The following is a 14,753-nucleotide window of genomic DNA, read 5'->3' as shown; positions in this document are numbered from 1 at the left end:
AGTTAAAGTAAGAATTTGTGCACATGAAGATATGATAACAACTTAGTTTTAAAAATACCTGTAATTCTTAAAAACAAACAAACAAACAAACAAACAAAACACTACAAGGGGCACCTGGGTGGCTCAGTGGGTTAAAGCTTCTGCCTTCAGCTCAGATCATGATCCCAGGGTCCTGGGATCGAGCCCCGCATCAGGCTCTCTGCTCAACGGGGAGCCTGCTTCTTCCTCTCTCTCTGCCTGCTTCTCTGCCTACTTGTGATCTCTGTCTGTCAAATAAATAAATAAAATCTTTAAAAAAAATAAAACTACCTGTAATTTACCAGGCTAGCTGAACACATTCATCAAGTCAGTCAGGTCTGAACTTGGATACAGGAATCCCTACAAAACCTGCCCCCCCTTTTCCTCCACATATAATAAAAGAGATACCACTAAAATGATGTCAAGATTGGAGAAGTAAGAAAAAAAAATCTGTAAAATCCTCTTGGGCAAGATCCACTTTTTTCATTTTACTGCCTTAATTCTACAACTGGGAAATTTTTTGTTTTTTGGGTTTTTTTTTTGGCCTTCACTGTTCCAAATTCTTCCAAGCCCAAATTGAAACTAAATAAGCATATTTCCAGCTTAAACTGCTCACTCCTCATCAGCTTATTCTCCTCACAATTTCCATTTGAGTAAACTAAAATTCACATATTTTCCTCTATTCTTTAATGTTCTAAAACATGTTCCTTAGAGTACCTAAAATGACATACAAACATTGGGACTATCTTTGAGAATGTTCTAATGTGGTCTTCAACGAAAAATAAACATTAAGGAGGAGGAGGAGGAATATAAAAAAGAAAATACTCTAAAAAGTAAACTTGCTTTGAAGCCTTTTCTCTTCCCTGGGTAGTCTTGGAACGCTTAGTAATAGTTAGCTATTGTATCCCTTATGCCCATTTTCTACACTCTACTTTTATTTTCCATATTCTTTCCATTTAAGATTCTTTATACCATAAATGGATATTTGCTCTCTTCTAATTGCTAAATTCATTACGAAAGCTTGAAACACAGAAAGGAGAAAAAATCAGGCAGAAATTTAGTAGAGTTTCACTTCAAGCTAAGTATCTGTCTTAGATGCAAATTATTATCTTAAAGCCTTCCCTTGAAGAGTCACCTCATAGTTCTCATTTGTAGATGCTCAAATGATACTCTCATTTCTAGATAAATCTCCCCAATCCTTTCCTTTTATGAAAACCCTTGACCTACACCTTTGAAATCTTCCCCCATAAAGACTGACCATGTAATCCTAATTCCAAGTATTTGGTTGGCTACTATTTTCCAGGTTTGCCTCAATGCCCTCTCTTCCTCCATCTATTTCCCACACAGCCACCAGAGTGACCTTCCTAAAACTTCAGTCAGCCTGTGTCCCTCTCTTACTTAAAACTTCTCAATGCTCCCATTACTCATATGAAATCCAAACCATTCAGTGGGCCCAAATTGTTTTTCATGACCTGGTCCCTCTTTGCCCCCAGTATGACACTATTCTTCAAGAAGTCCAACCAGTCACTAGGTGAAAAGTCAGTCATACTGAGGCCTCTTATATGGGAGTGGCACTGGCTCACCCCCACAGAAACAGATACCTCTTCCAGGTAGGGGTTACCCTTTCCTGCCCACAGAGGCTTAGAGAGCACCACCATCTGGGGGCTTATGGAATGTCTGATCCATCGGCACGAAATCCCCACATAACATAGCATCTAACCAGGGAATCTGCTTCATAGTCAAAGAGGTGTGTAAGTGGGCCCATGACCAAGAGATCCACTGGCCATCACATACATCACACCACCCAGAAGTAGCCATCCTCACAGGATGCTGGAATGGCCTACAGAAACCATAATGGAAGCATTATCAAGACAATATTTGGCAAAAATGAGTTGCCAGCCTTTAGGATGCAGTACACATGACATGAGAGACCTCCATAGGGCTCCATGCCCTCAACAGGGAGAATACAGGAGTCCAGGAACCAAGAGGTGGAAGCAGGAGCAGTCCCACTTATTAGCACTCCCAGTGACCCAGTGGGAGACTCTTTGCTTCCCACTTCCACAACTCTGGGCTCTGGAGGGTTAGTTTCTGGTCCCAAACAGGACACACTCTTGCCAGGGAATACAGCAAGGGTCCCAATGAACTACAAGCTACAACTTCCACCTGGAGACTTGAAATTCCTTGTGCCCAGAGACTAACAGTCAAGGAAAGAGGTCACTGTCTTACATGAAAAAATGTTCATCATCATGAGCAATCAGGGCGATTCAAATCAAAACCACATTGAGATGTCACCTTACACCAGTTAGAATGGTCAAAATTAACAAGACAGTAAACAAGTGTTGGAGGGGATGTGGAGAAAGGGGAACCCTCTTCCACTGTTGTTGAGAATGCAAGTTGGTGTAGCCACTTTGGAAAACAGTGTGGAGATTCCTTAAGAAATTAAAAAAAGAGGTTCCCTATGACCCTGCAATTGCACTATTAGGTATTTACCCCAAAGATATGGATGTAGTGAAAAGAAGGGCCATCTGTACCCCAGTGTTCATAGTAGCAGTGGCCACTCTCACCAAACTGTGGAAAGAACCAAGATGCCCTTCAACAGACGAATGGATAAAGAAGATGTGGTCCATATATACAATGGAGTATTATGCCTCTATCAGGATGGATACCCAACTTTTGTATCAACATGGACGGGACTGGAGATTATGCCGAGTGAAATAAGTCAAGCAGAGAGAGTCAGTTATCATATGGTTTTGCTTATTTGTGGAGCATAAGGAATAACACAGAGGACATGGGGAGATGGAGAGGAGAAGTGAGTTCAGGGAAATTGGAGGGGGAGATGAACCATGAGAGACTGTGGACTCTGAGAAACAAACTGAGGGTTTTGGAGAGGTGGGGGGGGTGAGAGGTTGGGTGAGCCTGGTGATTGGTATTATGGAGGGCACATATTGCATGGAGCACTAGAGGTGGTGCATAAACAATGAATTCTGGAACACTGAAAAGAAATTTAAAAAAAGAAAAGAAAAAAAATAATTGTCCATTAAAAAAAAAAAAAGAAGTCACCATCTTAGTGGGTATATGCTGACCTTAATCAGCAGGAGATAGGGCTGCTTTTACATAGTAGAGACAGAGAGGCATAGGTGTGGACTCAGGTGAGCCATTGGGACCCTATACACGCTGCCTGCTACTCCACCACTCAGTGATCGTTATGAACGGGCATGCAGAACAGTGGCCTGAGAAGCTCAGACCCCTCACAAATGAAGGTTTGGGGCACACCACCCAAAGTCACGAGGACCTGCAGTGATTATAGAAGAGTATGAGTGGAGTTAAAGTAAACAGTCAAAAAGGGAAATGAGGCGTACCATTGGAGACTAACTGAACCCATGGGGACTGTAGTTTGTCCCACTGACCTCCCTGAGAAAAAGAGGCAGAGAACAGTGAGGTAAGTGCTCCCCAAGCTGACAGACGCAGATGTGTGTGGCACGAGGACAGGGCTCTGGTGACTAGGTCAGATCACCCTTTGAGAGAACCTGCTGTGGGAGCAGAGCCAAAGGATAGACACCCTGCCTGCAACACCTTCACGCCTGTGCTGCAGCACTCCCAGCAAGTCCATGCTTGCCCTGGGCTGCTCCAACCAACGACTGGCCACAGCAGGGTATCAGCACGGGGCAGCCAATAGCATAGGATTCCCCCAACTGATAACATTTTCTCCCAGGAACCCCCCTATTGCCTTAGTTGAGACATTCTAAGAACTGTACTTCAGTTGAAGTTCTTCCCAAATCATTCCTTCTTGAACTCTTCTAGCAGGGGTTAAATTTGTGTCCAGTCTTAAGACCTCAACTCATCATTCTTGCCTCTCCCTTACCCTTCACAAGGATTTCTTCCAATACATCTTTTGCATTCCCAATCCCATTTTGGTTTCTGCCCCTCAGAAGACCAGAACTGACCAAGAGTGGTCCAACCCAAGAGGTGGTAACGTGGAATTTGGAAACTGGATCACTCATCATCCAACTGACAAAGAGTCTGACTGGAATATGGGCCAAGAAGTATGTCTTGCACAAGGTGGGAGCCCAGTGCTGATGATTTCCCCCTGGTGACCTGGGAAGTGACTGTTGGAGGGCAACACTCTGGTAATAACTCAGGAATTTGAAAAATATGATATAAGGGTAGGCAAGAAAGTGTACTTATATAAGGAGCATTTCACCAGGAAGATACCAAAATGCTAAATTTGACTATACCACTGGTATAGTCCAATATATAGTCTATTTTTTTTAAATATAAAAGGGAAAATTGACAGAATTATAAATAAAAGTTGGCAAATCCATAATCATGGAGTTTTTGACATCTCTCTTTCTGTAGTGATGGTAGTAACAGTAATTAATAATTTAAAGGTTAGTGGCTAACTGATTGCTTATTAGGTACCAGGCATTTTTCTAAGTACTTTACATATTTTAATTCATTTATTCTTCACAATAACCCTTTGGGATAGATACTTGTGTTGCCTCTGTGGCCAATGAGGAAATTGGGGGTAGAGAGATTAAGAAGATTGTTCAGGGAGGGGTGAGGATACAGAGAGGGGTGAGGGACAAAATGAGTGAAAGGGAGTGGGAATGGAAGGTATAGGCCTCCAGTTATGGAATGGTGAGTCAGGGGGATGAAAGGCCCAATGTGGGAATGTAGTCAATGGCACTGTAACAGCATTGTGTGGAGACCAACGGGAGCTACACTTGTGGTGAGCTCAGCCGAACCAACAGGGTTGTCGAGTCACTGTGTTGTACACCTCAAACTAATGTAATGCTGTGTGTCAACTATGCTTCCATTAAAAAAAAGAGAGAGGGAGAGAGAGAGAGAGAGAAAGAAAATTGCCCAAAGTTAACTAGTTAGCAGCAGAACCAAGATTTAAACCCACACCGTTTGATTAGCGTTCTCTTCTTATACATGTAAGAGAGGATTATCTGGCAAAACTATGGAGCAAACAATCTGAGGGGTATGAAGTGGCGGGGGATAGGGGGGTGGGAGGTTGGGGGAACCAGGTGGTGGGTATTAGAGAGGGCACGGATTGCATGGAGCACTGGGTGTGGTGCAAAAATAATGAATACTGTTATGCTGAAAATAAATAAAAAATAAATTTAAAAAAATTAAAAAAAAAACTGTGGAGCAAAGAAAAAGATCAGCAGTGGGGGGCAGGATGGCAGGATGAATACGCAGGCAGAGCACAAGACTTTTAGGGCAGTGAAAATCCTCTATGATATTATAATGATGGATACATGTCATTACACATTCGTCCAAACCCAGAGAATATACATCACCAGTGAACCCCCAGGTAAACTATGAGCTTTGGGTGATAATGATGTGTAGGTTCACGCTTGGTTAAAAAAAGGTACCACTCAGCTAAGTGATGTTGACAATGGGGGAGGCTGTGCACGTGATATGCAAGGGCATATGGTGTATGGGAAATCTCGGTACCTTCTTCTCAGTTAAAATTGCTCTTAAAAAAATAAAGTCTTCATAAAAAAGTGTTTATTTTATTTTATCCAGCATTTCTGATATCTTGCAGTAGGAGGATTTTTGGTCATCTTGTCCTATACATACTGGAAATACAAGGACTGACAACTTTACAATTAAATTTTATCTCTTTTTTCTGTATTATCTCAAAGGAGGCACTGCCTTATTTAGGCTATTTCAAATCAAGTCCTAAATCTTTTTGCATTATTGTGCTTAGATGACCCTCATCTAAGATATGACCCTCATCTTTGAGATGCTTGGTCTGAGTGGAGGGTACAATCAATAACTAAACATAACACTTTCTGAAAATTATGATAGTAGTGACATGTGAGACCAAGGACCTACACATAGTAGGGTGTGAGCAACTCTTCCATAGAAGGTGGCCCAGAAAGACTCATCTCAGAGGAGGTGGTATTTATAAAAACAAAATGAAAATGAAAACAAAAACCTCTTTTTTCCCCTAATCATAACAATATACAGTTATTTTTAAAAATGGAAATACAAAAATTGTGAAGAAAAAAGTAAAAAGGCAACTCCTACCATCCATAAATAACCATTACTAACCTTACTGAAGAAGACACCAGTCAGAAAAGAGTGCTGGGATTAGTTAATATCTATCATAAGCACAGAGAGTGATATTATAAATATGTGTATGTATGTATAAAGTACATTTTATGCTTATGTATAAAATACATATATATGACAGTAATAAATATATGCCATCCTATTGTATGTTTGTATAGACAGGATTCTATACAATTTATAATTTGTTCATATATAAATTTTGGAAAATTAAACATATTTCTTATTCCTGATTTTGAGTTCATATTTTCTTAATCTTGTCAGAGGCTTGTCTATTTTATTCACATATTTTTTTTTTTTAAAGATTTTATTTATTTATCAGAGAGAGAGGGGGGCAGAGAGCAAGCACAGGCAGACAGAATGGCAGGCAGAGGCAGAGGGAGAAGCAGGCTCCCTGCCAAGCAAGGAGCCCGATGTGGGACTCGATCCCAGGACGCTGGGATCATGACCTGAGCCGAAGGCAGCTGCTTAACCAACTGAGCCACCCAGGCGTCCCTATTCACATATTTTTAAAAGATTTTATTTATTTCACAGAGAGAGAGAGAGATCAAGAGATCACAAGTAGGCAGGCGGGGGGAAGAGGGGAGGGAAGCAGGCCCCCCCAACGAGCACAGAGCCTGATGTGGGGCTGGATCCCAGGGCTCCGAGATCATGACCTGAGCTGAAGGCAGAGACCCAACCCACGGAGCCACCCAGGCATCCCTATTTCATTCATATTTTCAAAGAACCAACTGAAAAAGCATGTCTTTGGAAATTTAAAGCACACATTTAAATAATTCAGGGTCAAAGATGAAATCACATTGGAAATTACAAAGTACTTGAAACTAAACAGAAATACAAACTTGTGGAATGCAGCTAAAGGGAGGTAGGTGGGGGAATAGGGCAACTGAGTGATGGTAATTAAAGAGGGCACACATGATGTGAAAGGCACTGGACATTATATGCAACTAATGAATCACTGGACACTACCCCCAAAACTAATGATGTACTCTACGTTGGCTAATTGACTTTAAAGGCAAAAAAGTGATCAAAGGGATATTGTAGCTCAAAACTTAGGAATCAGCATTCAACTAAAAAATTAGAAAAAGAGCAAATGAGTACACCCAAAGAAAATAGAAGGAAATATACAGAAATTAATGAGAAAAAAATTAAAAAGAGAACATCAGTAAAAAGTACCAAAAGTTGGTTCTTTCAAAGGATAAATAAAGTAGACAAATCTTTGGCAAGACTGAAGTGTGGGGGGTGGAGCTCGATATCAGAAATGAAATAGAGCATATAACCACACATAGAGTCAGAACGTTCTAAAAAATCATAATTGAGTATTAACGAACCTTGGAGACAAGTTTTCTAAAAATTGTAACTTACTAAATCTGACTCAATAAGAAAGAGTAAATAAACTAAAGGCACCTAGAACTACTGAAGACATTGAACGGGTAGCTTAAAATATAACTGTGAAACAGTTGTTGGCTATTGGAGTTTAATCACCTTCCCTCTTGGGATAGGGAATGCCATAGTGTCCTCTTATGTTTCAGAGGAGTTGGAGAGGTTCCAAGTATCTCCACCCTGGTAAAGGGGCTGAGCTTCAGAGTCACAATTAAAATGACTCAGAGAAGTTTAAACTGCTCAGCGACCGGCCAACCCTTTAGATGAATTTATGCAGTTAGGACATTAAGAAGGTCTTAAACAATGGAATGTTGCCTCTCCTCAACAGGAAGTTGGAAGAAACATACGACTGGTTTTTGGTTTTCAAAAGTTCTGAAAGACTAGACAAAACTAGCTAGTGTAACAAAGCAGCTTCTAAGGGATGCAAAATGTGAGCCTTTTACAGAACGTGAGGCCCATTTAAGTCTGAGAGCTTAAAAAAAAAAATTATTGATTAAATTTTGCAAAAAGGCAGGTGAAGGACCTGAGATGCATTCCTACCAAAAGTGCAATGGAATAGCGTTTTAAATTGTTACAGTGGGCCACCGTGTTCGCTGCACTCATTTCATTCGGAAAAATACCTGTAGGCTTTCAGGCTGACGCGCATGGGCTCCGGGAGTAACTGGCCCGGTGCCCCACTCCCGAGCTTCGGAACCCAGTCGCGGGCTGGAACCCGCAGTTCCGCCTTCTGCCGCCCGCGCCCAGAATCTCCGCAGCCCTCCCGGCCGCACAGCGACCCACCTCCTCGGCGTCCTGGCCCAGCGGGATGCCCAGGCTCTTGAGCCCCTCCTGAAGCTCGCGGATGTCCACCACGCCGTCCTTGTTGTGGTCCAGCCTCTGGAAGAGGGTCTCGTAGCGCGTCCGCGGCTCCGCGTCCTGGCAGGCCGCCGCAGGCAGCACGAAGCCCCGCAGCCAGCGTAGCATGGTCCGGGAGGCGAGGGGCGGCCCAGCCCAGGAGGGTCACGGGGACGAGGACTGCGGGGCGCGACGAAGTCCTGCGCGACGGCCGCCGCCTGGCTTCGAGGGATTCGCGGCGTCCAGGGAGCAAGAGCAGAGGCAGACCCCGGCCCAGCCCAGCTCCGCGCGCAGGGAGTGGCCGCTCCCGCTGCTACCCGGGGAGGAGCTCGCCAGGCGCCGGCCTCCCTGAGAGGCGTGGAAGGGCGGGCCCGGAGCTGCCTGGCAGGGGCAGGAAGTGAGAGGCTGGCGGGTGGGTCTCGGGAGGGGCGTTGGGACCTGGGGAAGGAGTTCCGCTTTCTCCGTCCAGCTGTCAGAGGTGCAGGTTCGAGGAGGAAACCCCCCAGAGGCCTTGGTTTTGGGCCTCCGCTGATTAAGTGCTGGGGGTGGGGGGAGAGAAAGTTCGAAGCTTGGGTTACTCCACTTCAAGCCCCCATACCTAACAGCTTGGAGTCTGCAAACTGCCCACAGGTAGTCAGCCTTCTCTGCATAGACATTTGGGACCCGTCGGGCGGCACAGATCTCGGACTTTTTCCGAGAGGCTCCACAGATACTACCCATCTCTGGGCCTGTTTTCTATTGACAAAAATGAGGAAATTGAGTGCTTGCTCTCCTGGGTTGGGAATTCTTCTTTAAGAAGCAGAGGAGTTAAAGCTGAACAAAAGCAACACCTGAAACCAATACAATATTACATGTCAATTACACCTCAATAAAACTGGGGTATCAGAAAGAGAAATTCAAGGTTCGTCCAGGTGGGTGGTGGTAAAAAGAAAGACTACTTGGCTCTACAGCTTAGTTTGATCTGCCCGCTGATAAATCACAGGATTTGCCAACAGCATTTGTGAGCAAAACTTCAGGCCCCTGACTCTCGGGAATGGGTGCAATTCCAAATTTAGGGCTTACTTCATAACATGGAATAAGACCGGGATCCTTGGACGTCAAAAATGCCTTCCGCTCTAAACCTGGAAATGTGGCAGAGCCTCTCTGAGCAGCCTCTTATCAGTAAAATGAAAGCAGGAATATCTGCCTCATGACAATGTTGTAGATTGTATGCAAAAGGTCTTAATACCCACAAGTGCCAAATGGGATATCATAAACAATTTTCTGTTCATTCATAGCTGCTAAATAGAAACTGTCATTGCATTCCTTTATTTACAGAAAATACAACTGCGTACTTGTAAGGCTCTCCCCACATACTCTGAATCACTAAACAAACACTAGTTCTTCCAACAAAACCCAGGAACTTGAACCCTGAGTCACTTCCCCCATATCATTTTATATATTTAAGATATATGTGAATCTAGAGTTGCAAATTGAGGGCTGTCTGTTTAGTTAAATCACGGTGTGATCAATTTATTTCTTTATATTACTTCCAATTTCTGGTCTTAAGAATTATCTTCTTCCTTGGAAAAGCCTTCCAATGTCATCAGATTGTTGTATCTGTCCTTAATAACCTCTTTTAACCTCCACTGTGTATACTCTGCACTCGGAAATGCTGCTTGAAATAGTCATCCCAGACTTGAATGGTTTTTTAACATTCTTTTTTTTGCAGTAATTGGAGAAATTGTCCATCAAAATTTTGACTGAGAAAATTTATGTTCACACAAAAACTTGTACAAGAAAGATTATAGCAGTTTTTTTTTAAAGATTTTATTTATTTGACAGACAGAGATCACAAGTAGGCAGAAAGGCAGGCAGAGAGAGAGGAGGAAGCAGGCCACCCACCGAGCAAAGAGCCCGATGTGGGGCTCGACCCCAGGACCCTGAGATCATGACCTGAGCCAAAGGCAGCGGCTTAACCCACTGAGCCACCCAGGCACCCAATTATAGCAGTTTTATTCATGATCACCAAAACCCAAGAACAAACAAAACATCCTTAAATGGTTGAATGGATAAGCAACCTGTGTTGCATTCATACAATGGAACACTACTTAGTGATAAAAGGGAATAAACTACTATACAATACAGTACACGACATTCTGGAAAAGGCAAAACTATAGGGACAGAAAACAGACCAGGCGTTGCCAGGGGCTATAGCGTGGGAGGTATTGACTATGTAAGAGCATAGGGAGATTTGAGGGGTGATGGTACTGTTTAGGTTTTGATTATGGTGGTGGTTATACAACTATGACTTTGTTAAAAATGCACACCACTGTACACTAAAAAGGTTAAACTTTACGCTGTGGAAATTATACCTCAATAAATCTGACTTTAATTAGTACCTGACTTAAACATGAGTAAAATAGAGTAAGAATTCTTAGTTCAAAATACCAGTGTGAAAATCAAAAACAGTTCATGATGTGTTGTTACACAACACTATGGCTACAGACCAGCAGCATCAGTATCACTTGGGAACTTTATAGGAAATAGTCTCAGGACCACCCCAGAGCTGTACTTATGCAAGAGCCCCAGGTGATCCTTTCCTATATTAAATTTTGAGACACTCTGCTAGTAAAAGTAATACCAGTCAAAGTGTGGTTTGCACTCTAGTGCCAGACTGTGAGCTGCTATCTGTTCACAACAAGCTAAATCAAAGATTTAGAAGCATTTAGAAACTTTATAGCAGTTTTGATGGAGTACTTTTGTTTGTTGAATCTGATAATAGCTCATGAATTGTCTTTTTAATTTCACTTTTCTAATAAATCATTTTTACTGAATTTTACAACAGTATCTGTCCACAACAGATTAAGAAGACACTGTTACCGTACAGAATAAAAGTAAAGTCAACAACAGAAACTTCCTGCCTGAGTAGGAAACGTTCACAGTTGAATCTCTCTTCAGTGCTTTGGAAGAAGTTGGGGAAAAAGGATCCTTCTTTCAAAATGGCAATGGTATCAGAATTCCTCAAACAGGCCTGGTTTATTGAAAATGAAGAGCAGGAATACATTAAAACTGTGAAAGGATCCAAAGGCGGTTCTGGGTCAGCAGTGAGCCCCTATCCTAGCTTCAATCCATCCTCGGATGTTGCTGCCTTGCATAACGCGGTAACAGTTAAAGGTGTGGATGAAGCAACCATCATTGACATTCTAAGAGGAACAACAGATTAAAGCAGCGTATCTCCAGGAAAAAGGAAAGCCCCTGGATGAAGCTCTGAAGAAAGCCCTTTCTGGTCACCTTGAGGAAGTTGTCTTGGCGCTATTAAAAACTCCAGCCCAGTTTGACGCTGATGAACTTTGTGCTGCCATGAAGGGCCTTGGAACTGATGAAGACAGTCTGGATGAAATTTTGGTATCAAGAACTAACAAAGAGATCAGAGAAATTAACAGAGTCTATAGAGAAGAACTGAAGAGAGATCTGGCTAAAGATATCACCTCAGACACATCTGGAGATTATCGGAATGCTCTGCTTTCTCTGACTAAGGGTGACCGATCTGAGGATTTGGGCTGGAATGACGACTTGGCTGATACAGATGCAAGGGCTTTGCATGAAGCAGGAGAAAGGAGAAAGGGGACGGATGTGAACGTGTTCGTGACCATCCTTACCACCAGAGCCTATCCCCATCTTCGCCAAGTGTTCCAGAAGTACCGCAAGTACAGCAAGCACGACATGAACAAAGTCCTAGACCTGGAGATGAAAGGCGACATTGAGAAATGCCTCACGGCTATCGTGAAGTGTGCCACAAGCAAACCGATGTTCTTTGCCGAGGAGCTTCATCAGGCCATGAAGGGTTCTGGACCTCGTCATAAGACCTTGATCAGAATCATGGTTTCCCGTTCTGAAATCGACATGAATGATATCAAAGCGTGCTACCAGAAGCTGTATGGTATCTCTCTCTGCCAAGCCATCCTGGATGAAACCAAGGGAGATTATGAAAAAATCCTGGTGGCTCTCTGTGGAGACTAACATTCCTTTGATGATCGCAAGCTTCTTGATCAGAAGACTTAATCCTATCTTTTCATTCCATATCATAGACTTAAATGGGAAAGTTTTCTCAGTGGGATTACATTCTAGCTAAATGCTTTCTGAAAAATATAGCCTATAAATCATTTTTATATCACAACTCCATATAATAGAAGTTTTTTTTTTAAAAAAAAAAACTATATTTATCCCAAGCTATAAAAACCTCATAAACAGGTTGTTCTAGTAACATTACCTGAGAAAGATGTTTGTGCAGTAGAAAATAAATAGATTTTGCAGGACAAAAAAAAGAAAAAAAAAAAGAAAAAAAAAAAGAAACTTCCTGCATGAGAGAATAAAACTTTACATAGACATTTAAACATTTGCAAGAGAGAGGGCATCCTTACCCATTTCTGTGTTAATAATTCCCAAAGACCAGTGGTTCCTGTAGAGGTCAAGAGGAGAAACTTTGAACTCCCTCAGGTTTCCTTACCCTGATTCATTTCTGTGGTCAGGACAGAAGTTGGGGGTTCAGCCCAATTCAGCTTGCAACTATTTTTCCCAGCTTCTAGCTGTTTTAAGTACTACCATCTTCAATGGAGACAACCTTCAAACTTTATCAATTTCATCTATAATTGGTCTTCGAAGACCTTTTCAGCACCTACTTTGAATACCTTGTCGTTAGAAAGAATCCACTTAAATGATCATTCTAGATGTTCATAATTTTAGCTAGTAAACAAGTTTACCTTTTATTTTTTTAATCTACTGGACCATGTAGTTATTGTATGGTATTAATAAGACCAAAGTCTTAGTTTCCCTACAAGTGATGAGGGAGCAGGAGGCTGGCTGAGGACAAAGCAAGAACTGGCACCTTGCACCCCCTCTCCACCGGCTCCCATCGGTAATATGTGTGACGCTCCTCAGGCACCTCTGGCTGCCCTAAAAGAAAAACAAATAGTTAACTTGTAGAGATCACAATCCTGCAAAGCAGGAGTCTCCCTTGGTTTACAAATGTCCTTGAGATTTACAACAAAGAAGTTACCTTATCAATAGCCCAATTTCCAGAGGCACATAACTCAGTTCCTCAAGCCCTAACATCATCCTCCCCATCATAAACAAAACTAGAGGAGACTGAGGTAGAAGGAAAAGTAAATAAAGTTAAATTTCTTCTAAACCTGAATCTCACTAACAAGGACGCTTGATAGCAGGAATGTGACATTCCATCAGGAGACTCCCCAATGGTCTTTATGTTAGTGCCTCATTACAGGGAAAACGGCCTTGGCTTGATAGTAACCAGGCCTTCAATATCCTGACAGTCTTCTTTACCCTGATAGCCCTTCCGAACACCCCTTTGTCCTCACCTACCCAACTCCTGTGTATATAATCAGCCACTCCCCATATTCCCAGGGCAGCAGCAGCTCTTTCTGCCCACGGGTCCTGTCCCTGTGCTTTAATAAACCACCATTTTGCACCAAAGATGTCTCAAGAATTCTTTCTTGGTCATTGGCTCTGGACCTCACCCCACCGAACCCCACCTAGATTCTAGAACTTCATCACAAGGACCAACTCTTTGTCAAAATCCTGGTCACTCCTGTCTCAAATTTAAGTGATTACAAAGGAGGCTGTGTAGGAGAATTTGAGTGACTCAATATAAAGCCATCACCATTACTGGAAAGATAGTTTTATCATACAATGAATTTTAAACTTGAATATCCTAGTAGTCTTTATAAAGACAATAATCATTTTAAGTTTTAATTCTATCACATTAAGCTAAGTGAATATTCTCCCCAGATTTTCTAAGTCATTTAAGAGACAGATTTCAAGATAACAAGGTGCTACATATATTCAAATCTTGCATGTCTTTTACATTAAAGTTTGTCTGCGTATGTCTCTGTAACGTCTTCGAACTCACCATCACTGTTTCTTCATAGTAATACGGCTGTACCTGTATCTTTATAAGTTTCAAAGAGTGTAAGAGCAATTCGATTTGCAGAAAGTCCAACATTTTCAGACTGTTACTTCCTGAAGGAAAAACAGCCACTATTTGGGAAAATGGCCACCATGTAATATTGCGAACAGCTCAGTAGAGGGTGCTGTAACCTAAAGATGAAGGGTGGTCAGTGCCAAATAGAAGCTGAGAGGGGAGTGCAGGCAGAAGGGAATCAAAAGAAAGAAAAAAATGGGTCTTTATTCTTTAGTCATAAATATAGATCCCTAAACTACACTAACAAAAGATACAACCTAAAATATTTAAAACCGGGGTGTAACAGCATACTTTTTTCCACTTAAAGAATATTCTGTCCATGTTCATTTGCACTCTAACAAAACTAAAGTAAATCAACAGAAGAAATGTAATATATTTACTTTTGAAAGTTATTCTATATTTAAAGAAACAATGCATACATCAGCACACTTCTCTCAATAACAAAATCAAAGTT

General features: G+C 42.0%; 1 protein-coding gene and 1 pseudogene across 1 annotated transcript in view; one reads left to right on the top strand and one right to left on the bottom strand.

Annotated features, from left to right (window-relative positions):
* The window catches only part of SLC25A24 (solute carrier family 25 member 24), a 50,510-nt gene extending 41,858 nt beyond the window's left edge, over positions 1–8,652 (bottom strand). Inside the window, exon 1 of the mRNA XM_032301617.1 lies at positions 8,266–8,652. Within this exon, the coding sequence (XP_032157508.1) occupies positions 8,266–8,448 (183 nt within the window). The 5' untranslated portion in view covers positions 8,449–8,652. The remainder of the gene's footprint in view (positions 1–8,265) is intronic.
* Positions 8,653–11,231: 2,579 nt separating this feature from the next.
* Positions 11,232–12,502, top strand: LOC116566832 (annotated as a pseudogene).
* The last annotated feature ends 2,251 nt before the right edge of the window (positions 12,503–14,753 follow it).

The sequence above is a fragment of the Mustela erminea genome, chromosome 10 (genome assembly GCF_009829155.1).
Source record: "Mustela erminea isolate mMusErm1 chromosome 10, mMusErm1.Pri, whole genome shotgun sequence".
Lineage (NCBI taxonomy): Eukaryota > Metazoa > Chordata > Mammalia > Carnivora > Mustelidae > Mustela > Mustela erminea.
Note: the sequence above shows the minus strand (reverse complement) of the source record. Positions and strands in the feature narration are given on the sequence as shown.